This window comes from Natrix helvetica, assembly GCF_964273705.1.
Source record: "Natrix helvetica genome assembly, chromosome: 2".
Taxonomy (NCBI): Eukaryota; Metazoa; Chordata; class Lepidosauria; order Squamata; family Natricidae; genus Natrix; species Natrix helvetica.
Window position 1 is genome coordinate 81210350 of NC_138552.1, and position 27760 is coordinate 81238109.

The 27760-nt window shown below is 42.1% G+C and overlaps 1 protein-coding gene across 9 annotated transcripts in view; it reads right to left on the reverse strand.

The window, feature by feature from the left end:
• NFIB (nuclear factor I B) overlaps positions 1 to 27760 on the reverse strand; it is a 234868-nt gene that overhangs the window by 170530 nt on the left and 36578 nt on the right. The window contains exon 3 of one of the 9 annotated variants that reach the window (XM_081943228.1): positions 16650 to 16854. The exons of the other annotated variants lie outside the window; for them this stretch is intronic. Within the exon in view, the coding sequence (XP_081799354.1) occupies positions 16841 to 16854 (14 nt within the window). The 3' untranslated portion in view covers positions 16650 to 16840. Of the gene's footprint in view, positions 1 to 16649; positions 16855 to 27760 lie in introns of those variants that run through there. 9 annotated transcript variants of the gene reach the window in all.

The window sequence follows — 27760 nt, forward strand, 5'->3', positions numbered from 1 at the left end:
GTCTTACTGAAGGAGGGCATTTTGTCATGCAGGTAATTGGCTTTCAGATTAAGAACATTTACTTTCTTCCTGCCGGATTCTTCCCACAGATACCAACACAATACAATTTCTCCAATTAGTTTTCACAGGTGGCTGTTTTGCCTCCAGTAAAACTGCTTTGTATCTCCTCCTGCAAGTCATAGCAAAGCACATGTATATTAAAAACATTTCAGATATGAAATAAACACTTTCATAAAAGCAGCTGTGATGCAATGCATCATTTCTGTCTGACCTGAGTTATGGAATGAACTTTAGTTACCAGGATCAAAGCGGATGAGAGAGAGGGTTGATCTTGTAGGGACTGAGCCCAGAATAGCACAGTCATTAGATAAGTTTAAAAAAAAACGCAGGATTCAGAGCTAGCTATATTAGAACTAACATGTTCTTCTTTTGCGTTGAGCCAAACCAAAGTATTTATGTTTAGTAGTAACTAAGTTATTAAAGAGAACAGCTCCCTGCCCAATTCACCTCATGGAACTTACAACAGTTTCCTAAAGACTTGGATGAAAGTTTGAAATGCTATGCCCTTACTACTTTTATATTGGTGTTAGTATATTTCTGACACAATTTTGCTTACAATAGTTGTGGGTTAACTAAGTGTTATAATGAAAGAAATTATTCTTCTCCTGATATTAAACAGAATTTTGAAAAGGGAAAAATAACTAGTATGTCAACATACAACTAAATATGTTAAAATTATTTATAAGGGAAGGGTCTCAAACTGTTAAACAATGAGGTCCATGTGCAGCTTTTCCCAAAAAATATTATAGGAATGTGCATACCTGAATGTGACCATCTTGTTAAAACATATGGCACAATTGTTTTTTTTAAATTACTTTTTATTCCACATTGTGTTTTATAGTTTACATGTTTGTTTAAAAATGCTTAAACTGAGCTTCTTTATCCCTAAAAGAAGTACCATATGTATATGATGTCTATTAACACATGCTGTAAACTTTTTAAACCCAAACAAGGAACCAATAATTTATCAATCTTCTTTGGTCTGATGACTGCCAGATATATCTCATTTTTAACTCTCATAAGTTTTATCACCATGAGTAATGAATTCATGCCAGATGAGTATTATGGGAGATGAAGTCCAACACATTCTGAAAACATTAAATTTGGAAAGGTTGATGTTATTCAAAAGCTAGGTGCCTGTCATATTTAATAATTGATGATAAAATACAAAGGCTGCATTAATGCAAAATGCTTGCTCACCATTACAATAATATTCTTTACTAAATTGAACCAATTTTCTAGATTTGCACAACACAGTGAAGTCATAACTTGAACATGTAGAAGTTATACAAATATACTGAGCTAAAATGTGGCTGGCTTATTTCTGTTCATCAAATGTCCTAGTAATTTCTGAGAGGTACTTTACTTGTTTGAATCTAATAATCGGCAAACGCTCCAATTGTAATTCGATTCTGGTAGTTAAACTATTTTATAAGAAATATATATGTTATTTTAGAGTCAGATATGAACCTCATGATATTAAGGGGTCACCCACATGTTTCATGCTAATGTAGTTTTGTTCTGTCTTTCTCGTGAATGTTCATTGAAAAACTACTTTTCCCAACCTTTGCCTTCTTCTACACTTTAATAACAAAAGTACTGTTGTTGCCCTCACAGAAAGTAATTCAAGATATCACATTCTGGGCAAGTAGCAATTAGTCTATTTGGAGAGGAGGAATGAACAGGAACTGAACATTCCTTGGGCAAATTAAATATTTCAAGTACTTGAATAGATTGCAGTCAAAAAGTGTAAATATACATTGTACAGTTAAATAGTACAGGCATGACTTATGACTACAATTGGGCCCAGAATTTCCACTGCTAAGCAAGGCAGTTGTTGAGTGAGTCATGCCTGATTTTACAACATTTTGCCACAGTTGTTAAATGAATCATTGCAGTTATTAAGTGAATCATGCAGTCATTAAGCAAATTTGACTTCCCTCACTGACTTTTCCCAGCCAACTGGGAAATTTGCAAATACTGGTTACATGATCCCAGGACACTGCAACCCAGCATAAATACATGCTAGTTGCCATTGGCCAAACACTGATCTTGTGACCTTGGGGATGCTGTGTAAATTGTAAATGTGAAGTCTGGTTGTAACCACAGACCAAACCACTTTTTTCAGTGCCATAGTAACTTAAAATAGCCACTAAAGGAATATTTGTATTTGTATTTGCAGGGAAAGAAAGCAGAAAGGGGAGGGCAGGGGGGGGAATGGTGCAATTGTCCAGACATATACAGGAAATCATGGACACTTATTCCAGGAAAATCATGTGGCTACCACAATCTCCTGTGACTGATTCCTGGTAAAGCTAGCTAATTCTTTCTCTCTAGGACTGTGAGGGCAAACCTATGGTACGCATGCCACAGGTGGCAAGGAAAGCCCTCTCTGTGGGCATGTGAGCCATCGCCCACCTCAGCTCTACTGCGCATGTGCCTCCCGCTGGCCAACTGATTTTCAGGTCTCTGCTGTGCATGCAGGAGATGCGCGTGCATGCGCAGTGGCACAGGGGATCGTGCATGCATGCAGATGAGGGAGCATGGGGGGTGCACCCCCCAGCAACCCATTTTTGGTACCAGGAGGCTTCAGGGGGTGGGGTGAGTGCAGGGCTGGGGGGGGGTCACGTGCGCATGCTAAGGGTGGTGAGATGCATGGGGGGTGTCACGTGCGCATTGCATTATGGATTTGAGCACGCGCACAAGCGCTGCCCAGCACACGCTTTCGGCACGCAAGGACAAAAAGGTTAGCCATCACTGCTCTAGGGTGTCTGCTCAAGTTCTCCTGCCGGCTTTACAGTACAGGAAAACAGTACAAAATCTCTATGTCCCCTACTGGAGTGTCCATGGGCACCAAGAGCAAGTGGGAATGTGGATGAGCATGGGGAAGAAGGAACAGATATGACTGTTCTTCCGTTTTTCAATTCTAAGGAACTCAAGGAAAATGGCCCGTGAGAGAATGTCTCTCTCCCAAACCTGGGATGACATAGAAGAATCCTCTCTTCTATTCATTCCGATCACTCAAACTACCCATTTGCTTCTGCCCTACACAAATTCTTCACACTTCCTATTTCATGAACTGAGGATTTATCCCTGCAAAATACCATGTGGAAGAGAAAAAGGGAAAATATTAAACTGAAATAAGCTTTTTGCTCATGCTTACCAATGACTTCATGAAAGAGAGCCTATTTTGGTCAATATTTCCAGACCAAACCACACATATATACAGAAAGAATGATTGTACATAAAAAGTGTTTAGTCTTTCAGGTAGTCACAATACAAATTGATTGGAGATAAAAGGTCCTGACACCAGCCAAGTGCACCTCCCTAATAGACAGGAGCCACAAGATGACTTCTCTTCCAGATCTACTGGTACAAATAAATATAATCAGGGAGAGGCAGTCCCTCCCTGGTATTGTGCTAGACTGGGCTTTTATAATCTCATTTTTCAAAATATCCCAAGCTTCTTGAGTTGTTTTCCCCTTGACGATTCTCATCCATGGAATTCTTCCCAAGTTCCCTCTACGTTTATTGAAATTAGCTCTCTTAAAGTCCAAGACTCTAGTTTGACTTTGTTCTATTACTTGTGTTTGCATAATGTTGAATTCCAATATTGCATGGTCACTTGCCCCCAGGGTTCCTGTGGCTTCAACACCTTCTATCATTTCCTCTCTGTTAGTGAGAATTAAGTCCAATATGGCTGATCCCCATGTTCCCTTCTCTACTTTTTGGGAAACAAAGTTGTCTGCTAGGTTTGTTAGGAACCTGTTGGATCTTCCACTTGGTGCAGACCTTGTTTCCCAGTTGATGTCAGGTTAGTTAAAATTCCTCATTACTATTGTAGTGTGCTTCCTATATAGCTTAGTTAGCTGACTAGCAAAAAGTTCATCTACTTCATCTGGGTGGCCTGTAGTATAGACCTATGGCAATGTCATTTCCCCCCCAACCTTTAATATTGACCCAAATGCATTCAAGATAGTTCTCATCATTGTTGTGCTCTATTTCTGTAGAGATGTAGTTATTTCTTATATATAGTGCAACTCCACCTCCTCTTTTATTTGGTCTATTTCCTTTAAATAATTTAAACCCTTCTAGCTGTATGTTCCATTTGTCGGTTTCATCCCACCAAGTTTCTGTAATGGCAACAATATCGTATCTGCCCTCTTTTACTTGAATTTCTAATTCACCCTGTTTATTCCTCATACTCTGTACATTGGTGTATAGACATTTGAGTCCATTTTGATTGACCCTGTGTTTACTGTCTACATAACCTGTGTAATGCCTGACTGCCCCTATTTTCTTGCCACTTGTATGATTCAAGCACATGGTATTGCACTCATTTCAGATAATTCTTATCAATACAGAAGAGAAGGAATGGTGGGAAGTGGTGGTGATTTTCTCATGCTTTTCAACACATTTCTAAAATCTGAAATAGCTTCTTGCAAGCAATAGAACTACACATTTCATAGACAATATGAGAATAACTCAATATGCTGTTTATTATCAACTTAAGATCAACAGGACCAGTTTTCTGAAGACTGTATAGTATGTGGTCATGCATGTATAAAACAATTTAATTCACACTTCTTATGTGTAATTTCTACACAGATTTTAAACTACTTTTTGACAATTATAAAGCTTAAATTGTTCTCAAAAAGTAAATTATTGGATTCAAAGCATCTACCTCCCCAGATAATAAGTCCAATCAAGCTTTTGAGTGCATGTACTAAACTAAGCCCCCCCCTAAAATATTTAATGGCATGCTCATCTGGTCCCTGTCATTTCCTGGGGGAAGGGGAAACATGCCCCACATGCCCCAAACGCACCTGCCATCCACGTGGAACAGCCTCACCATGGCTGCTTCCGCAAACCCTAGCTACCACACCCCTTCTCTTAGTGGCGGCCGCAAAAAGAGTGGCAGGCCCAGCCATGCACCTTGTGTGTCACACTCTTGCCAGCCCTAGCCCTGTCAACCTAGGTCTGGGGGAAGGGGGACTGGCACCAGAGCTCTGAGCAGTGGCCGGTTCTTGTCAGGATTGGGCTAGAGCCACTGCCACTGCCGGCCAAGATCACCAGGCCAGATTTGGTGAGCCAGATGCACTGCCGCTGCTTGGGAGGAAAAGAGAAGGAGGAGGCGCTGCAAGAGAGCCCATTTCTTACATTCTCCTCGTCCTGGGCGTTGGCAGCGCATTCAGCTCACCTGGCCTGCTGATCATGGCCGATGAGAGGGAGTGGCAGATAGGGGTGGCAAGTGGGGAGGGATGGGGCGAGGGAGAAGTGAGACATGCATCTTACCTGACTTCCAGCTCCATCGCGTTTCTTGCCCTTCTTTCGCTTTTTGTGGTAGCCACTAAGAGAAGGGGCACAGAAGCTAGAGTTTGCAGGAGGCCGTTCCGCATGGATGGCAGTTGCGTGTGGGGCACATGGGGCATGTTCCCCCCTTCCCGCCACCTCGCCTTCTCACCTTGTGCTGTTTGCATGGGAAACAACAAGGAAGCCCAGCAACACTAGGGCTGACAAGAGTGTGTCAGAAACACAGAACTTCCAGCCCTCTCTGAATCATCTGATCCGTGGGCCATGCCCTGAGGTTAAGGGGCCTTCTGCACCTCAAAAATAATAAGACCACCCCAAAAATAAGGCCAAGCACTTATACCAGGGGTCAAAAGAAAATAAAAGAAATTTTTTGGAGAAACACAGTAGTAGTATAATAAGAGAAAGAGAAAGCTAGGCTTCTCCTCCACAGAAGAAAAAACAAAACCAGAAAGCAGATCACTCTAGTTTCAGTCCAATCGACTAGTGTCCTGCATGGAATTCTACTGTTGTTCTCCTCACCCCCAATCATAACAAATTACTATAACCCTTGATATTTGTCATATCTTAATAAGGAAGAAAAGTCTTGATAGGAAAAAATTAAATCAGGAGGCGACAGGAAACAAAACACTATTTTGTCTTAAATTTGCACGACCTAATTTACAGCAATGCAACAGAACCTAGAAGTTCTGGTAAACGTCAGAGCAGCAGTGCTCATTACATATGTTGATAGGTATGAAGCAAATTCTCTGTAGGCCTTTCAAAAATCACACACAGCCAATTTAATATGAACCAGAAGTCTCTGACTGCTGGATGAACATTCTAATTCATTCCCATATGGATAGTAAGAGGAAGGAGCTTTTTTCACTCCTCATTTATTTACAGTTGAAGAGTTTGTCTTTTAAGAGTGAGCACAAGGCCAACAACTATGGATTTTGTTTGTGAGAAGAACCTCCTACTTCCATAACACTATCCAACCGATGCAGAGAAAAGCATCTTGGTTGTATATAACCTCTTCCCCCATTAGAATCTGCCTTGCCCAATCTCGTCTGGGCCAGCTCCAACAACAACATCTGCTTGGCAGCTTTTCAAATCCATGGATAGTTATCTAACAGGCTTTTGTGCTGCACTGTTTATTCTGTGTGAAGAAATGCCTCTTTAGTTGAAAGAGTACTTTAGAAAAGCTGTGCAGCTATTAGCAAGTGAAGCACAAGGCTAATAACCCCCACCTGCTCATCAAATTAATTATGACATCTGAGTCATTAAAACTCAGAAAGAACACACGACGGCAGAGTTGTCATACGTAGAAACAAACATATTGTACATTAGATTGAAAAACGAAATTTAAACCAGACTATGGAACCAGCAGGGGAGGATGACCTTCCACTTATTTAAAAAAAAAGTGTATCATTCATTTTTTTCTCCAAGGGGACAAAAACAAAAAAAGAAAACGAAGCTGAAGTTCTATGGTACAGAACTACAAAGAAATTATAACTAGAAACTAGAATTGTTTCCCTCAGGGCAGCACATGTATTGATTTTTTTTAGAACCTTTATTTCTATTGGAAATTAAGCTAGACCGTTTCAGGTGCTTGGTTTTTTAAGTCTGCTTATATAGCAGGACAAGAGATCTACTGAATTCAACTGGAAATTTAGAACCTAGTATATGCATGTACACGCATATGCTTATGTACTATTAGCTGAATACTCGTGCTCCTCTACAAAACTATGTGATCGGGCTTGAAATTGACAGAGTTTGAAAATTAATGAGTAGTTATGATCGGCCTCTCCTCTCTTCTCCTCTCCCTCAGGCTGGCCCCCCAGAGGCTTCTCCTATCTTATCCCCTTCTCTTCCTCAGGCTGGACCCTTGATCCTCTCCTATACTAAATGCTCTGATGGTAGTTTTGAAAAATCCTTTCTAAGCAGACACCTAGAAGCCAAGAGGAACATATGTGCCAAATTTCAAGTTTGTAGGCTTTAAGGTTCTGGAGATTTCGTGATGCTGTGTGCGTGTTTTTTGCTTTTATAGATATAGATGAATGAAAAATAATCTACAAAAATGAGGTGTTGGCTGTTAGCAGCAAAAGTGGGCATTACAATCAACCAAGAAAACAACACATATTTGCTAACTTCATACAATTAGTCCTGCCTTTCTGGTTCTCAGCAGACTTGGAATACAGCAATAGCTGTATCCATCAGGCGCTGCCACGTACTACAATTCCAGCTCTCCTGAGGCCAGATCTTCCAGCAATGGCAAGTCCTTCAGGAGCATCATTCCTGGACAAGGGCATGGTAAAAATAATAATGCAAAGGAAGTGATAAGGGATTGCAACTCACCTCAATCTACGGTCTGAGTGATGCTGCAGAAGCTTTTACTAGTCAGTATGTAGGGCTACTCTTGAAGTACATTCAGAAGCTTTAGCTGGCACAAAAGTGAAACAACAGCAGCCTTGGGGGACATACAATGGTCCATATTACACCTCTGCTCCATGAATTTCACTGACTACTGGTCTGCTTCCTTGTGTAGTTCAAGATTATGACCTTTAAAGTCCTTAATGGATAGGCCCTGGCTACTTGATAAACTGCCTTGTCCAACTAGGATAAGCCAGTCCTACTCATGGTGGCAGAGAAGGCCTCCTTCAGATCCTATCTAACTTTAACTATTAGGATCTGGAAGAAGAGCCTTCGCTGATGCAACACCCGCCCTTTGAAACATCTTACCCTGTAAAGCAGCGGTCACCAACTAGTGGTCCATGGATCACTGGTGGTCTGCGAAAAAATTCTGGTAGTCCGCAGAAAAATTATTTGCATTTTTTATATTGCAGTAAATACTATTTATCTTTTTTAAAAAATCATATTAGTGGTCTGTAGGATTTAAAATTATGAATTTAGGGGTCCCTACGATCCGAAAGGCTGGTGACCCCTGCTTTAAAGTAACATCTTATGAGCCTTGGTGGCGCAGTGATTAGAGTGCAGTACTACAAGCTACTTCTGCTGATTGTCAGCTACCTGCAATTTGGCAGTTCAGGCTCACGGTTGACTCAGACTTCTATCCTTACGAGGTAGGTAAAATGAGAACCCAAATTGTTGGGGGGAATATGCTAACTCTGTAAACCACTTAAGAGGGCTGTAAAGCACTCTAAAGCAGCATATATGTTGAGGTGCTATTGCTATCTGACCTCCATCCCACATTACTTCCACAAGAGACTGAAGATTTGGCTCAGCCGGCTGGCCTGGGGGAGTTCCACACTGGAGGTGGCTGCTGGTTTGTGGCAGACTCCACCACCCCTCCTTGTTCTCTGCTATACACCCATCCATATTTTTGGTTATCATATTGATATATTCTTGGGTTTTTTTCACTGTTTACTTTATTGTTCTATTAATTTAGTTCTTTTCTGTTTACACTCCTTTCATTTTCTTTTCATTACTGTAAGCTGCCTAGAGAGGTCCCAGGCAAAATAGGTGGCAAATAAATTTAACAAATAAAAAAAAATAATATTCTCTTGTTTTCACTATGCTAATGTGGTCGCAAAATTAGAAGGATGATGACCAGACAGCAGGCTTACAGGAGGGAGAGCTGCTGGAGACAACACTATGGGCTACGATCAAAAAGGCTGTTTTGAAACTTTCTAAATTTGGCAAACTGCGACCAACATGTTTTACAAATAAAATATTGCAGCACATTCTCATAAAAATTTGCCATTAATAATAGCACACTGATCTTTTTAATTTTTTATTTAAATGGTATTCTTTTTTACTCGTATTTTTGTTTACTTTTTTGTTTTTGTCAAGAGTAGTTTTTGCATTAATTCATATTTGATAAATCTGAAGTAGACACATACACACACATACACGCACACGCAGAAAGAGAACAAATAGTGTTTGAAACTTTAAATATCAGGAAAAGTAGATGAGAGATTTTGGGGATTTTATCTCCCTGCTTCTGTCCAAATTAGAAATAAAAGTATAACGGCAAGTAAATAGTTACAGTATATCTCTTTTGAAATAAGCTTTCTTCATTAGCAATCTGACAAATCCTATGGTAGCTGTTTTAGGATGCTAAGCAAACTGAGAGCAAAATGGTCACATAAAATGTCTGAGCAAGATGAGCCGTATCAAGTAAAATAATTTTTATCCATTTGATTAAAAGACAGATAATAATAGATGCAAAAGATTTCATAATTACATGAAGGATAGATATAGGCAGGCAGGTAAATACTATCAACACATATGTTAAAAGAAATCCTTACACATATAGTACATAATTGGTTGTGTCCAATTCTAATGCAAGTTGAAACAGCCTTGCTGAAGGACACAATCCTACTTCACTCGGGTAATACTCAAGTGTCAAAAAAATCTTGAGAATGATAAAGATGATGAAGAAAGCCAGTAGAGGAAATCCTCCAATTCTAAGGAGATGCTTCTCAGACGAAACACAGGAAGCCACATACTTTAAAGAAAACACCATATAGGAATTCCTTCCATTGCAGATTGTTTTAATGTCTCAAACAGAGCAACAAATACAACCATGCTTGTAGGTATCCAGGATGTACCTCCACATTAGCATCAACTGTTACTATCCAGAATGACTGCTAGCATGATCTAGATCAGGGTGTCAAACTTGCAGCCCGCGGGCTGGATGCATCACGTGCTGGCCCCACCCCTGCCTGGTTTAGTGAAGGGGGGGTAAGTCCCAATAAATCACGCAGTAAGTTTGACACCCCTGATCTAGATAACCAACTTTTTTTAAAATTATAAATTACCTATTTAATATAGAGGATTTTCTACTGTACAGAAAACCAAGTGATTTGTTCCAGTCTCAGAATCATATACAGAAACTAGCAAAAGTTTGTTTCATGGTCCATGGCAAAAGAAAAAGAACGTTGGTCTTACCTGAACGTTTTTTTCTGGAGAGTGGAGGGAGGGGTCACTGAAGGGTTATTACAGCCTGATTGGTCCATTTGACTGAGACAAAACTTCTTAGCCTTCGGCTTCTCCCGTTGGCTCCCAGTTTCCGCGATGTCACGGTCAGCGTCTGCATGATGTAAGAAGACAAGGGAAAGCCGCCCAGGGCCACCCGATCCTACCCCTCCCGGACCCTGTCTATCTACCTAGGGCGGGAAAGTGACCCCTCCCTCCACTCTCCAGAAAAAAACGTTCAGGTAAGACCAACGTTCTTTTTCCAGTAGAGTGGAGGGAGGGGTCACTGAAGGGACATACCCACGCTACGTCCCAGGGAGGGAAGACTGGGTCCCAGGGGGAGGATCGGCCGCCACCCGCTGGAGAACCCTCCGCCCAAAGGACGCCTCAGCCGAGGCATAAGTGTCCAGGCGGTAGTGTCTTATGAAGGGAGTAGGGGAGGCCACAGATGTCCTCGAAGGGCGCCCTTGTGGCCCAGGCCGCTGAGGAGGCCGCACTACGAGTGGAGTGAGCTGTAATCCCCGAAGAGGGGGATTTTCCCGAGGCTCCGTAAGCCTCAACAATGGCCAACCTGATCCACCTCCCAATAGTTGAAGACGAGACCTTTTTACCTAGGGAACTCGGATGAAAAGAGACAAACAGCGCCTCGGTCCTACGAATGCCCTCTGTCCGTTTCAGATAAATACGGAGGGCCCTGCGTACATCCAACCGATGCCACGCCTGTTCTCTCTCCCTTGTTGGATTGGGACAAAAATTTGGTAGGACAATTTCCTGGGCCCTATGAAACAGAGTGTTAACCTTCGGGATGAACGAAGGATCCAAACGCAGGACCACCCTGTCCTGGTGAATCATGCAAAGGTCACTTCGAACAGAAAGGGCCCCCAATTCAGAAATACGCCTGGCCGATGTAATGGCCACTAAAAATACTACCTTCAGTGAGAGGAGGCGCATGTGGACCGACCTGAGAGGCTCAAAGGGAGAACCCGTCAGCGCCTTCAGGACGAGGGTAAGATCCCAGGTAGGGAACCTATGAACGGGGGGCGGACGGATGTTGGCCGCCCCTTTAAGGAACCTCTTCACCAATGGTGAGCGAGAGAGGGTAGAGGAGCCCTCTCCACCCAATATAGTGGATAGGGCCGCTACCTGACGCCTGAGTGTACTATGGGACAACCCATCCTCTAGTCCTTTTTGGAGAAACTCTAAAACATCTGGAACCATGGCCCTAGCTGGATCCACCCCCCTGGGGCTACACCACTTCGCGAAAGCCGTCCAGGTGGCGTTATAGATTCTAATTGTGGACGGTCTCCTCGCTGCCTCCAAGGTAGCTATGACCCCTGATGACAACCTCCTCCCCTTCAGTAATCCCCTTTCAAGAGCCACGCGGTCAGATGCAGCCACTGCGGCTCTGGGTGAACTAAGACTCCCTGACACAGGACTACCTCTTCTGGCGGAATCCTCCAGGGATCTGTGACCGAGAGCTGGACCAGGTCTGCGAACCATGGTCTCCTCGGCCAATATGGGGCTAATAGAATGACGTGAGCCCTCTCTGTGACTACCTTCCGAATGGTTCTGGGAATGAGGGGAAGGGGGGGAAGGCATAGAGGAGACCCGGAGGCCACCGGGTTCTGAGAGCATCCGCTCCTTCTGCTGCTGGAGTCTTGAATCGGGTGAAAAATCTTGGCAGTTGTGCGTTGCCGGGGGAGGCAAACAGGTCTACAAGGGGGTTGCCGAATCTGAGGCAAATCTTCCGAAACAACTCTGGATCCAGCTGCCACTCGCCGTTGTCCAGAGTCGCCCGGCTCAACCAGTCTGCCTGGTGGTTGGACTCCCCCGATATATGCTCCACCGTAATTGAGGCCAAGTGTCTCTCCGCCCATAGGCCTAATGTCTGTGCCTCCCACCACAGGGCTCGGGAGTGAGTCCCCCCTTGACGGTTGACATGAGCTTTCGTCGCTACATTGTCCGTAAGCAGGAGGACATGTCGCCCCTGCAGCTGGCGGTGGAAAGTCCGGAGGGCCAGTCTCGCGGCCTTGAGTTCGAGCCAATTTATATTGTGTCTGAGGTCCGAGGCAGTCCAACGTCCCTGGGCCATGTCGGACCCCATCACGGCCCCCCAGCCGTAAAGGCTCGCGTCCGTCGTGACTTGTACTCTCTCTGGCTCCCAAATTGGGGGGCCCTGTCGCAATGCCGGGGACATCCACCACCTGAGCGAGCATCTCACTTCCGGCGTTAAGTGAAGCGGTCGCAGAGAGTTGCTCAACATTCTCCTTTGGGCTGGTATCAAGGCCCACTGGAGGGGACGCAGATGTAGACGGGCCCAGGGAACTATCCCTATACAGGATACCATCTTCCCCAGGAGTCGGGATAAGGTCAGGGTGGAAACGGACCTTTTTGTCCTGATGGACGTGATCAATTGTCTCAGACTGGTTAGGCGGTCTGGGGACAGGCGAACCCTCCCTGACTCGGAATCTATTACTGTCCCTAAATGCAGAATCTGTCTGGATGGGGATAGATGACTCTTGGGAAAGTTTACTGAGAACCCTAGTGCCTGGAGCCATTGTATGGTCAGCTGGAGGTCTGCTCTGGCTCTGGGGAGGGACCCTGCCTGCACTAGGACGTCGTCCAGGTAGCACTGGAGCCTCACCGGAATGGATCTCAGGTATGCAGCCAGGGCCGCCAGGACCTTGGTGAACGTCCGAGGGGCCGAGGCCAGGCCGAATGGAAGGGCCCGGTACTGGTAATGCTGGCCCTCGTGGGAGAACCGCAGGAATTGATGGTGAGCCCGGAAGATGGGGATATGAAGATAGGCCTCCGTCAGATCTACCGAGGCCATGTAATCCCCTTTTCGGATGCCCTGCAGGATAGACTTTAGGGAGGCCATCTTGAAGCGCCTGTAAACTAGATACTGATTCAGGCGCTTCAGGTCGAGAATCGCCCTCCAACCCCCTGAGGTCTTCGGGACTACAAAGAGGTTTGAATAGTAGCCCCGCCCCCTCTCCGGGTCCGGAACGACCTCCACCGCTCTGATGTCTAGAAGGTGTGAGACGGCGAGGTCCATGAGACGACGGCGTTCCGGATCCCGGGATGGGGAAAACACTCTGAAGCGTTTCGGAGGGTAGGAGAGAAATTCTAGTCTTAGGCCGTGGCGGATGGTCGCTCGGACCCACCCGTCTGATATGATCTGGTCCCACTTGTCCGCATACAGTGCCAGGCGGCCGCCTATGGGATGACTCGGGTTCGAGTCATTTCCCTCTGCGGAAGGGGCGGCCGCCCCCCCCCCCCCCCCCGCGAAAGGGCCGTTTGGATTGGGACTGGTACCTGGAGCAGTCCTGAAAAATTCTGCCTGTTGTATTGCCTGTCCTGTCTGTACTGCTGGAAACGGGGCTCCTGGTCCCTGTCATAATTCCTGAAGGAAGGCCTGCGATACGGGTGACTGCGTGTTTCGGCCATCTTGGTGGAGGTGGGCATCACCTTTTTCTTGTCTTTATTCTCCACCAAGATTGGGTCTAGGGCAGACCCAAACAGATTGGGACCCGCGAAGGGGGCAGCTATTAAATCCCATTTGGCTTTATTATCGATCTGCCAATTCCTAAGCCAAAGGAGTCGGCGAGCGGCCACGGAGGTAGCTAAGGCGCTGGAGCCAAATCGCATAGCATCCAGGGTTGCGTCGGCCGAATACTGGCAGGCCGCCATAATCTTAGTTAAATCCTGATGGACGCGATCGTCCTGGATCGGGATACGATCCTGGAGTTGGTGGAGCCACATAACGGTCGTGCGATTAAAATACGAGGCGGCGGCCGCCGCCCGCATAGCCCATGCGGAAGCCTTGTAATTTTTCCGCAAGGTGAGCTCCGCCCTTTTATCCTCCGGCTTAAGCTTATCTGCCGCATCCCCCGAGACCACCGGGGAAGATGAGACCAGGGCAGCTATCGGTTGATCTATGGCCGGTAATTGGATGGCCTGTAGGAAGGCCTTCTCCATGTTATAAGCCCGCCTGTCATTGCTGCCAGGGGGAGAAAAATTTGACGGTCTAGCCCACTGACTGGTGGCCACCTCCAAGAACAGAGGAGGGGCAGGGATCTCTTCTTTATTGGTGGCCGTGTTTGAGAACATTACCATATCCGGATCTCTGGGCGGGGGCACTGTGGGGTCCCCCGTGCCCACCTTGGTGGTTCTCCTAGCCTTTTTCAGTAAGGGCTTAAACATGGCCTGGATGAATAGATTGGAAGAGGTGGGCTGATCAGTGGCCGCATCCTCTTCCTCAGAGAAACCCCAGTCGTCTTGACGACTGGCCTCCCCCCTAGAGGAGACCTCGCTCATGAGGGAAGGGGAAGAATTCCTAGACCTGGCCCTGCTGAATGGAGTAATCCTATTATGCCGGGAAGGTCTGTCTCTTTGAGCTATTCCCCTGGAAATGGCTGCAGAGATTAACCTTTTTAGGTTTTCAGGGAGGTGTTCTAGATCCTCCTCGTCATAATCAGAATCATAGTCATGGGGAATCGAATCCTTGTGGGACCTCCTACCCCGGGAGGGGCCTGCAGAGGGGCCCTCTAAAGGATCATTTCTATCCAAGCCCCCTGTCCCAGGGGAAGTTGGGGGTGGGGGTGAAGCCCCCCGTCCTTCACTCCTAACAGATCTGGATGAAGAGGAAGAGGGAGAAGAAGGGCTGAACCCCCTGTTGACAGAAGGGGAATGACTAGGAGCCTCAGGTCTGGGGGATCTAGATCGAGGCCTGGGATCCCTGACCTTCTTCTTTTCTGCCCTCTCAATGGCTTTCTCAATTGCCCTGGAACGCCTAAGCTCGTCCCTTTGTAGGGCTCTGGAGGGGCGATCCTCCGCAGAAGGCCTAGAGACACGAGGCCTGGCTGGGGCAGTGGGGCCTGACTTATCTTCTTGGGCCTGTGGAGCTTGAGCTGCCTCGGATCTCGCTGCCATCGCCCCACTCACGTGCTCTGCTGAAGTATGGAAGTAGAGTAGTCGCAGCCAGAAGCCTCTTGCTGGTAGACCCTCTCAACTTGGGCCTTGAATGTTGGTGTGGGCTCGGTAGGCCTGGGAAGCTAGGCCCGACACGTGTCCAAAATGGCCGCCGGCTGAGGATTGTTGTTCTTCTTCTCAAGCGGCCGTTTAAAATGGCGTGCGAGCCTGCCGCTTGCCTCCCCAGCAATTTGTTAGGCTTGCCGCTTTAAAAGCAACAGATCGCGGCCCGTGGACGATCTCCGCCGGTCTTCACGCCCGGCAAGAGCCGCTGGCGCTCCGGTCTCGATTGCGCGCCGCCGCCGAGGGCACCGCCGACCCGGTAGAGGCGGCGCGGTCACGTTTAGTGGCTGCCGGTCTTCACACGCGGCAAAAAGCTGCCGGCGCTGCGGCTTCAAGGCAAGCAAATCGTCTTGGGGGAGGATTTGTGAGCTGTAAGCCCCCCGGCACGCCCGAGTCACCAGGAATCAGTCGGGGGGGAAAAAAAAGGCCCGCAGGGAGTTGGATGGAAAGAGCTTCGCTCCGCGCTGCTTTCCCTGCCTATTTAGGACCCCGATAGTTTGTCCTATTGGGCACAGCTATTTTATGCTAGTAATTTGCTTTGATTTAAAGTATCCAATTGATCCAATTAATTTTCGAATTTAGTACTCACAATCACTCTGGGAACCAAAATTTAGTCTTTGGACCTTCTTGACTGAGAGGAAACTGGGAGCCAACGGGAGAAGCCGAAGGCTAAGAAGTTTTCTCTCAGTCAAATGGACCAATCAGGCTGTAATAACCCTTCAGTGACCCCTCCCTCCACTCTACTGGAAAAAAATGGAATTTAATTCTTTCCATTTATAAAAGTTATATACTTACAACAGTTCCTTATAAAAGAGTAATTGTAAACTAGGGTAAAATGGTAAAACATATGTTTTGTATAGCAATGTAGATAATTGAAATCTGGTAACTCTAGTATTTACAACACTATGTGTCATTCAAAGAAGACACCAGTAATCTGAGAAGAAGAAAAGCCATAGATAAATGACTGAATATATCCTGAAATTGCAGGTGTTGGCATTTAGGCGTCAATTGGATATTCTGGACAACAGCCCACGTTTTATTTCAGGAACAATATTGCGCATATTTAAAGCATATGAAAATTATACTTTTAGTACAAAACGGGTTCAAGTTTTATTGGACCAAAAAGGAAGAAGGAACTAGAAAAGAAATTGATACAGAAAGTAGCTATCCACAAAGAATAGAACAGTATCTCCAATGGACAAGACAACCCAAAACAACAGAATCAGAAGATATTCCATACATGAGAGGTTTTCTAAGCCTATCAGAGTAAAGGGTCTGTGGGGAACAGGAAATGAGAGACCAAAACTTTGAGAAGCAGGAGGTTGCTGTGGAAGTTGAGAAAGAGAAGAGCTTTCATATACAGCACAAGGGGCAAAGTATGTTATTTCTGAAACCATGATCTATATTTGCTAGATGACAGATTCCTAGATTAAGATGGATTATACTTCTTAAGGACTGGTAAGAATGTACTTGGTTCAAGGCCTCATTAATTTGATCAGAAGGGATTTAATCTTCATCCTGTGAGAACTGGAGAAATTTCAGAAGTTAAAAAAAGCATATTAAAGACTCATGAAATATAAGAGAGAGAGAGAGGGAGGGAGAAATATTACTTTAGTACCTATTAAAGTATAGCGTGAATATTAACTCATTAAAATATACCATCATTTCTGTCTCTGATGATTATGGGAAATAAACAAGCTAAGTTTCAATTCTGAACACAGCAACGTAAACATGATTTAATAGGTATACCTGCAATCTCATGACTAGATATAACAATTTTAAAAAGTAATAGACAGGACAAAGCATGTGTATGCTTAAAAAATAATCACATCTGATCAGAAGTAAAGAGAATTGACTTGTCAATTCTGGCTGGAATATTTGAGATTTTAAAAGCTGAAACATTAATAAAATCAATACTGTCAGGTGCAAAGAATCAGGGTTACATATTAAGTTTCAGTTAAACTGATTTATTGCTCATGCCTATAAACAAGAATCTACTCAACTAATGGTTAGCAGTAAATTGGCACTAAGAACAGTTAATGGAATTCGGGAGGGGGGGGTGGACTTGGATTGCTTGTGGGAATGTAACAACTCCAGGCTGATTCCTCCTTTGACTCTTCCCCCATGTACAACTCAATTGCCTGTCCAACCAAAATGCAGAGAATCTTTTCCAAAGCTAACTTCACACCTGTTAAAGGAGCATAAATAGTGATGGGAGCCTTTTGCTACATCTACATCTGTTAGAAGACAAAGTTTGTTAAACATGGCCTTTCTAGGATATTACTGTCCCAATTTTCTGAATTACTTTCTCTTCTAGAAGGTACAGAAAAAGCACAAGGGGCTTGACCATATTCATCTTGATCTTCACCAAAAAGAAAAATTTAATAGTTGAAATGGAAGAATGGTTGGGGAAAGCAATCATGTATGAAGAATTGATGTTGCTCAAAATATATTTTAAAAATTGTAATGCCTAGCTCCCACAAGATAGAATTCTTTTAAGCATGATTTGTTTATAAAGCCCTCCCCCAATACACTTAGAATATTTTACAGCTATTGTGTGTGTGATTCTACCTCCAGCCTCTAACACCATGATGGTGAACCTGTGGTATGCGGAGCCATTTGTTAGAGCACACAAGACATTGCCCTGTCAGCTCCAGCACACATGCGTGCACTGGCCAGCTGACTTTGACCTTTTTTTTCGGCCATTTTTCACCCTCTGGAGGCTTCTCTGAAGCCTTTGGAGAGTGAAAAACCACCCAACTCACAAACCGGAAGTTTGGGAACAGACTTGCATTACCATTCAATCACCATTCCCGAACTTCTGGGTTCCCAAACTTCCGGGTTGCCTGTACAGCCTTTTTTGCCCCCCGGAGCCTTCAGGGAAGCCTCCTGAAGTCTCCGAAGGGCCTCCGAGGGGGGCAGGGGAGGCTGTTTTTGCCCTCCCCAGGCTCCTAGAAAGCCTCTGGATGTGGGGAGGGTAAAAAATGGGTCCATCACAGGCCAAAAGCAGGGGGGGAGACTGCACACGCGTGCATGGGGTGTGTGTGTCAAATGCATTATGGGTATGGGCACGCCCATGTATGACCCCCCCTGCGCTCCCCCTTGCTTTTTGGCACGTGATCCAAAAAGGGTTAACCATCACTGCTCTAACGTATTTCATTAAAATTCTCTTAGATAGAGAACAATTACTTATGCTTCCATAGTCTTCTAGAGAGAGATTATAGAAAGCAAAAAGGCATAGACAGCACTGTTGCCACTTCCATCTGAAATCTTAAAGCCATGCTATTAGTCACTTTAATTTATATTTATCCTGTACGTTTCTGTCCTTTTTGGCTATGCCAGAAAGTTTCCCGCAGATAATGGTTTCACCAAACCAAGACCTAAAACAAAGCATGGAAAGTCTCTGAAATTATCTGGTTTTGGCTTGGAAGCTAAACAATATTGGGCCTAGTTAGTTCTTGAATGGATGATCATCAGGGAAAGCTCAAAATAGGCTAGGAAGATGAGGGAAATCTAGAAAAGGAAATGTAACACTGCTTTGAAGCTGTTGCCAACCTAACTACATGGATATAGCCATGAGGCCTTAAGCCTTTAGTTGACTCAACAAGGACTAACCCTTTTTGGAACACCCATAAGGAGAATACCGAAGAAACAGTTTAATGCACTGAGTATACTGTAATTTATCTTTCAAGATGAATCACTCTGCTTTTATTGTCTGTATCCTTTTTTTAAAAAAAATTCAAGAATGTGCCAGACAATGTTTCATAAAATCTGCAGAACCTAGATCACACAGCAAACTTATTCTCATATCCCCTTAATCTCAGTACACATCTCCACTCCTACTTCCTTCCCAGTAGTATGCAGCCTTAAAAACACAAATGTTCAGGTTTCCTGGAGCTAAAGCTGAAAGGAAAAAAAAAGTTTTCTTCCCGAGAGAGCTGCATGCTCTTGGCGCCCTGAAGCTGTTAACTGTAGTAAAATATAATGTGGCACTTCACCACAATTAACCACAGGGGAAACAGCCTTTTTTCACCTTTGATGACATTTAGCAGATAAGACTATAAATTCCAGATGTTATCTACAAATAAAGGGTTTTGAACACCAAATGTGTGTACTTGTTGCTGAAAAATAATCCAACTGTGTACCCAAAGCAAGCAAAATCAAGACTGAAGACAATATTCACTCTATTAACAGTCAGGAGCTAAAGTCAGTCATGAAATAGTCAATAGCCAAATAATGGGCTAGTTTTTTAAACTAATTCTAAATGGCATCTGTTCATCAGCAGATGATTAACCAAACTGAACATCTTAAATGAAGCTAAGTAACATTTTAGCAAATGTTAGATGATTAAGGAAAAGGCTGTTTTATATTTCTGATGTAAGAGAAAGTGTCACTGACATTTTTCAATTACAACCTTAACAAGTGCAGCTGCTCATTTCTCTTTAATAAGAGGAGATCCCAGATATGTTGCCACATCAAGTTTTTATGCCTGATCATCCTTGGAATTATGCTGAATTGGTGCATGAGGAATAATAAAAACAGTAATGTTCATACTGACTATATTTCAAATGTAAAAGCATACTGCACATTATAAAAATTTCCAAAACTTTAACCTAAAAATCAAACGTTTCGGTATATCAATAAAAAAATACACATCTTTAACCTTATTGTATAGTATAACCAGATGGATACCAGAAATTTCCTGGCCATCAATAAAAATGTTGAAGGGGAGGAGTAAACAAAATGAACTGTAATCTAGCTAAAATTAAAGAGTTATTGAGGATTATGACAAGTGAGGAGAAAATTATCTAGTTCTCATCACGGGAAAGTTGACTTCAATAACCATATTCCTCAAAATTACCAAGCCGGGGATTTAGTAACATCTATGCTCTTCTAGATGTTCTTCAAGATGTTGTTCTTTTTTGCATATACATTACATTGTTGGAACACACTGAGCTTGTGATCCACTAGTACACCCAACTCCTCCTCTCACATGCTGCTCTTGAGCCAGATTTTCCCACTCCTTTCTTTTGTTTTTTTTTATCTAGTTGTCGAACTTTATAGAGGTAGTTGACTTAAAACAGTTCATTTAGTGACTGTTCCAAGTTACAACTGCACTGAAAAAAGTGACTTATCATCATTTTTCATGGTTACGACCTTTGCAGCATCCCTATGACCATGTGATCAAAATTTAGATGTTTGGCAACTGGTTCATACTTAAGACCGTTGCAATGTCCCAAGGTCAGCTTTTGCAACCTTCTGACAAGCAAAATCAATGGGAAGCCAGATTCACTTAACGGGTTACTAACTTAACAACTTCAGTGATTCATTTAACAACTGTGGCAAGAAAGATTGTAAAATGGGGCATAACTCACTTAACTAAAGTTTCACTTAACAACAGAAATTTTGAGCTCAATTGTGGCTGTAAGTCGAAAACTACCTCTTTTTTCTTCCTGTTAAATTTCCATTCTTTTTTGTATCTGTTTCTATTGTTGCCTGTTGCAAGTCTTTTTGAGCGCTTTCCCTCTACTCTGAAGTATTAGCCACATCTCCACCCACCTCTTTTTATTATCTGCAAATTTGGCAAGCATTCCTTCAATTGTGATGCAAGCTAATCCAGCTATTAATTAAGTTCATTAAATTAATCTGCCCTTTTTTAAGCTTCTGCACAAGTCTGAAAGTTGCAGCTGCTTTAGCAAAGCAACTTATTAATATTAAGACACTTCTTACGTTTATAATAACATTTATTAGATTTGCTTTAATAAAGCACTTCTCCCTAAAATAAAAGCTGAAGCTGGAAAGGTGAGATCCAAAGATTCTTAGGCCAGAACAAAACTTATCTGCTGCTACTGTCATGTTTGTCAAATTTCTACTGTAAGTTCCTGAATATGGAGTTTTGAATATCTAGTCTTATTGCAACTGCTGGTAAGAAGTCTGAACAGCAGCCTCCACCTAAATTGAAGAGGCGGATACAAAACTGCTCTCAACCCAGCTGTCTGTGGATTAAGTTGCTAATGCCTTGTTCCAATCCTAGCATCACTTTAAGAGGCAGTTAGTTCAGATGATGAACCAACTCTAGTTCCATAGCTAGGAGAGTTGTTGATTCAGTAACAACTCCTCTCAAACAGCAATTACCTATCCCTCTGCATCACAAATGCCTGAGATAATTTACTACCTTCCTTTTTCAATCTGAATTGTATACCCCTCTAAGAGCTGAGGATTTTCTCAGAGAGATCCTGAGAAGAGTTTATAACAGCCTTATAACAGAGCGAGATGAAAAAAGGGCATTCCCTTATTGTGTCAGTATCCCAATTTCAGGGTGCTCCAGAATTAATGATATTAGTTAGCCACAATGCTCTGCTCAATGTATCCAAAGATAGTTAGAGTATGGGCTGGAGAGAACCTGACCACTACAAAGATAGTCATCATTTAACATTAATTTGGCCAGAATTTCCATCGCTAAGCTACATGGTCATAAAGTGCATCACATGACCCGCTGCCTTGTGGCAGACATTACAGCATTTCTGGTTGCTGTTGCTAAGCAAATCACTATGGTTTGTTCAAGAAGGACTTTACATGATCAACATTTGAGATCTTCCGCTAATTTCCCTCTTGTTAATACTTGTAGGAAGCTGGCAATGAAGGTCAATGAAGATAATGGTGATACATACCCATAGACCACTGGGAACCTGTAAGTATGAGGACCAGTTGTAAGTACTACTCATTCAAAACAATCCTAAAACCACCTGTATAAAGGGAGAAGCAGATGAAATGTGATAATTATAGGTCAGAGCACCAGCAAACTCTATTAATTTAGGGCTACTTGGCCAATCAATAGAAGACTCCAGGAATTTCAATAGAGTATGGGCAGGGGAAAAAAAAACCCCACTATTCTTTTTTGTCTCATTCTCCAGTCCCCACCAACAAAGCAGTTATTTCAAAAGTTGAACCCACATAGGTATGAGTTCACTAAATTTACCATCTGCTAACACATAGGAAGCCAGTTTTTGTATTGTGAAGAACCTGGCCACTAGCAAGTGAGTGCAAACTTTATTTCTGTTCCAAAGTATCAATAAACTGTCCCACTTTGGGGAAAGGGGAATAATTTGCAGCTGGAAATCACTAGTACTGGCCACTTATATCAGGGGTGTCAAACTCAATCATATTGCAGGTCATATCAGGATTTTGTTTGCCCTTGGGAGGCCGGGATGGGCATGGCCTTGTTGTCATGGTCAACTGGATGGGCGGGGGTAGGGTTGGCCGGGGTAGCCCAGGCTGGTTCCTCACTATCTCTGGGACAGCTCTGTGGGACAACTCTGAGCCTATTGCGGGCATAGGCTATGTGTTTGACACCCCTGGTTTATATGAATAGCATTCTGTCACAACCTAGTTTTGGGAAAATATGAAAAATACAATAAATGATATTCTAATATTCTCCTAGTACAGAAAAAGCATGGTGAGTACTTTGGATTCATTTCCAGTGCTTTGAATTATGTGGGGGCATGAATGAAGTACTCCTGTCTGCAATTCTTTACAATAGCCACATGTTTTTCCAGGATTATCATATGTTACAGGAAGCCACCACTTTCAATGTAAGGAGAGTAATTCTAACAATCGATCAAAGTGACCACAAAGAGATCCCTTTCTGTAGGTCTATTGAAGTTCTATTCCACAGCTGTGGAGATAGTAACCGTCACCAATCTCTATTAGATCTTCACAGAACAGACTGGTGTTGCTTTTCCAAGCTACATAGTATCTCTTCCATCAAAGATGGGAAGAGAAAGGGAAAATTATGGCACATTTAACCTTTTCCACCAATCTTTGCAGGGAAAAACATTATAGTACTATGATTATAGGACAACTAGATGTTTCTATTTTGGACTTTGTAGGGCTTTCAGGTCTTACAAATGAGAACAGGCAGGAGGAATATCATTTATTTACTTTTTTTTTTGATTGAGCCTTTTGTATGATTAAGAAAGATGATTAATGCCTCCTTCTAGAAACATGTTCTACACCAGTGTGTCAAACTCTATTTCATTGAGGACTGCATCCAGGTTGTGTTTGACCTTGGGTGGCCAGGGTGGGCGTGTGGAGGCCCAAACACTCTGCCAGCGAAAACAGACTCCCGAGCTCTGTTTTCGGCTGCCATGGCCTCCTGCATCCCTCTGCCAGTGAAAACAAAGCTCAGGGCCAGTTTTCACTGGCAAAAGCACCACAGACGTTCGCTGTTTCCAGGCCAGACCCGCGGGCCAGATCTAAGTACCCAGGTGCTGAATAAATTTTGGCTCAATTGTGGACATAATTTGAGGACTACCTATTAATAAATTTTCATTTTCCTGCTCATGCAGGAAAATATTTGCTTCTTTCACTATTTAAAAGCTTTAAACAGAGCTGCAGAACAATTACTCTTATATTTTTAATTAGACCCCTGTCTCTCAGAATAATAGCTTCATCAGTAAACCAATTTACCATCATAAAAAAAATCTGATGCTCTTCTCGGTATACTTAAATTTTATCAGTGCCAACGTACATGTTGCCATTAGTAATAAAATAAAAATACATATATTACACTCTCTTCCTTAATTATGCAAATATGCAGATGTTGATTTCTAAATTATATGATTGTATCACTTATAAGCTTTTTATTTGAATTTTGTATCTTAGCTGACTCACACACGGTTAAAGATGATGGGATACATATATATACATGTATAAACAAAAAGAGGAAAAGCAGTCAGGAATTATAGGTTTTAACTGCTCTTTATGTGGTCACATAAACTAACAGGCAGTAGTAAAATCTCCAAATACAAATTTAAGTTTACAATTATTCTAAAACCAAAAGAATGTGTTGTAATAATTCTTCTCTATAATTCAGATTCAATGTGGAGCATTCAGTGATCATAACAATTTTTTCTTAGTTTGTTAATGTGTTAAAAACATGGATATATTTATAATTGTTACTTTTTAACAGATTGAAAAGTAGACAAGATAAACTGCTATTGCATACCCACTTCTAAAAACTGATTTATATTATAACTTAAAAATACAACAACGTAACAAGAAGGAAAATCCATTGATAACAGTTATAAGCAGCATGCTTAGGAAAACCACAAAAATTAAGCTTTAAACAAACGATACATGATCAAAATTCACTTTGATTTTGGAAAGTTACAAATAAATTAAGAATCCAGATGGATTTGCAATAAGATTTTGGCATGAATTGTAAGAATACCTTCAATGCGAAAATGCTTTTGCTTTAAATTCTCTTTTTAAAAACTGACAGGATCATACTTTGAAAGTTGGATATTACAAGGAATCAGAACAGATTAAAGAATACCTCAGTTTGACATACTGATACAAAATGGAGCCAAATATTTTAACATTGGACATACTAAATAATATTTTTGAAAATGAACCCAAAAGTTAATTTTAAGAGTGTCTTCCTCTATAGATAGACTGTGTTTAAAAGATATTAGGGAAGACAAACAAGTTTTACTGGACAAGACAGAGAATAATCTGAAAGAGGATTTAAAAATGACAGGCTACAAGAATGACATGGAAAATACAAAAGATATAAATGAAAGCAGCTGTTGTCTTAATAATTAATGATAACAAGAAATATTGATATACAAATGACAAAATAAAGGAGTGACCTGGATATTCCTTTAAGGGAAACTTGTTTCAAATTTGATTTTGTGAGAAGTGATAGTGAAAGAAAAAGAAATTAAGTTCTAGGAGATTATTTGTTAAAACTGAAAAGAAGGAATATAAAGTTGGTTTAATTGATCAAGGTTAAAATAATTGTGATATCGCAGAAAAGACCATTGCTGATCAAAACTGAACAAAAGGCTTTAAGGATTTATTTACAGGTAAGTTATAGTTGGGATATGGGAAGAAGAGATCATTTGCTGTACTTTAAAAGATGGTAAATTACTAAAACTTGCTTAACAACTAAGAGATTTACTTGTAACTACAAAACAGTAAAAAATCAAGTTTGTCACATGCATGTCTTGACTTATGACTGCAAGGGCTTATGACCAAAATTGAGGTTCTAATTGTGGCTGCAAGTCAAAGGCTACATGTGAAAAGGGAATGATAAAACCATTTTGATGGGGGATAACCTTTTAAAGAATATATTTACCAAATGCTATTTGACAGACCCGCTAGACCGGCGATGGCAAACCTTTTTTGGCTCAAGTGCCATAAGTGGGGGGGAGTGCAGGGGGGTCGTGTGCGGGTGTGCCGCACCCATATAATGCGTGACCCCCCAGTGCGCATGCACGCACTACATGGTGAAAGCAGCATCTCTCTCTGTTGTGACAATTGCTAAGAGAAAGAATAAATATTACATTTCCACTGTTACTAATATATTTATGAAAGAAATATGTGCTCAAATTATAATTTTAGAAAAGAGAGTATTTTGTAAATTACTAAAACTCATGTGAAACTTTAGAAACATCAATTCCTATAGCATCAATAAATATTTTGTATTGATTTCTTTATATTAATTTTCAATGTTCTTACTTCCTGTACAGTAACAGCAACTTTTAAATGAGGCTTTCAGCAAGATACACTACTTCTGCCTAGGGAAGTAAAGTTATGGTGATCATAAACAGGATAGTGTCTACAGATTGGGAATTTTTGAGTTATTCTAAGTCCATGCAGGTTTCACTTTCAAAAGTATAATTGCAGGAATTGCAAGGAAACAATGTTGACATCTCTTGACAAAAATGTCTAACCCAAAATTAACAGTAAATACAGTGACAATTATGGAAAATCACAGACGTCACTAATTCTGCATTCTCAGAATTATTCAGGTCTCAGTAGTTTTTCTGGACTTTTCTTCAGAAAAAGTGTTCAATCTATCACCCTGTTTGGTTTCTATAATCAAACCTGAAGCATTCCCTAATTTTGTTTATTCTGCACTGATTGCAGGGTTCTATGTTTTCCAAACCTCTGAGGCATTTGGCAAGTCCTAGAATGGCATAGGCAGGAAAGGAACAGAAACAGAAAAAAAGCTCCTTTGCCTCTCCAGTCCTGCAGAAAATAAAGAGAAAGACCTACAGATCTTGTTCCCAACCCAAAACTTCTCTGCGCAATAGAAGTACTTTCACAGAAACTGCACACCGCTGGTCTACTACAAGTACCATAAAAGATAGCTTATGACAAATTTACACATATGTGGCTTCAAGACAAAAATAAAAACTAAATGTTAAGCCTGATGGACTAGTGATTAGCTTGAAAATCTAGCTCAGGGCTGTCAAAAAAAATTTCCCACACTTATGTACCCCTTTCCCCAAAATATTTGAAAAAAACCAATAAAACTTTTGTTATTAAACAAAAAAAAAAGAAAATCTAGCTCAGGGCTGTCAAACTTCCAGCCCGTGGGCTGGATACGTCACACGCTGGCCATGCCCACGCCCAGTTTAGCAAGGGGAGTGAGTCCCGATACGTAACGTGATGCCACCGTGATGTGAGTTTGACACCCCTGCTCTAGCTTGTCATTTTACTGATTATATCTATAGATACAGGTAGTCCCCACTTAATGATCACAATTGAACCGGGAATTTTGATCGTAAGTCATTGCAGCTGTTAAGTGGGTCACCAAGTGATCTGACTCAATTTTACGATCTTTTTTACAATGTTCATAAATCAGGTCTCTCTGATCGCTATGTAAAAATGTGGTTGTTTTCCCAACTTCCCATTTTCCCAAATGAGCGTTTTTTGCTGGAGACTTACAAAAAAGTCCTGAAATGTGATCACATGACTGCAGTGTGAATCACATGACTGCAGTGTGATCACCTGAAATGTGATCACATGACTACAGTGTGTGTTTGTGTGAACATGTCGGACATAACATTGAGGAAAAGTTGTAAGTATTTTTTTTGGGGGGGGGGGGGTCTATTATAACTTAATCAGCCATTAAGTGAGAATTGCCTATAATCTGACAGGCATATAGCTCTCTTGACTAAGAAGAATGAAACACGAACCTCTCAGATTGAAATTACTAGTCCTCTTAGTTTTAATGAATAAAAAGTACAGGAAATAAAGGTAGTATCAGTAAAAACTAAACTAAAATAAATGTATTTTTCCTAATATTTGTCCCACTAATAACAAAAGATAAAAAAATCCACAATGAAAGATTGAATCCATCCAAAGCAAAAACTATAAATACAAGCTTCCATGACCTATGTTTTTTTTTTAAAAAAAATTATCTAAAAAAAAGGACTGTTTATCCTGTTAACAGATGTGTGAATCAGCCTAGAGGCCTGCCTGCAGTGAAATAGAAAATGTAAGTCTTTTGGACGGAGACTAAATTGTCTGTCCAAAAGACTTATAAATTAAATTACGATTTATCACAAGCATCTATCTCTATTCTCATAAAAACCAAGAGAAAGTAGAAAATGAATGTACTCTGCAGGGTGTATTTTCA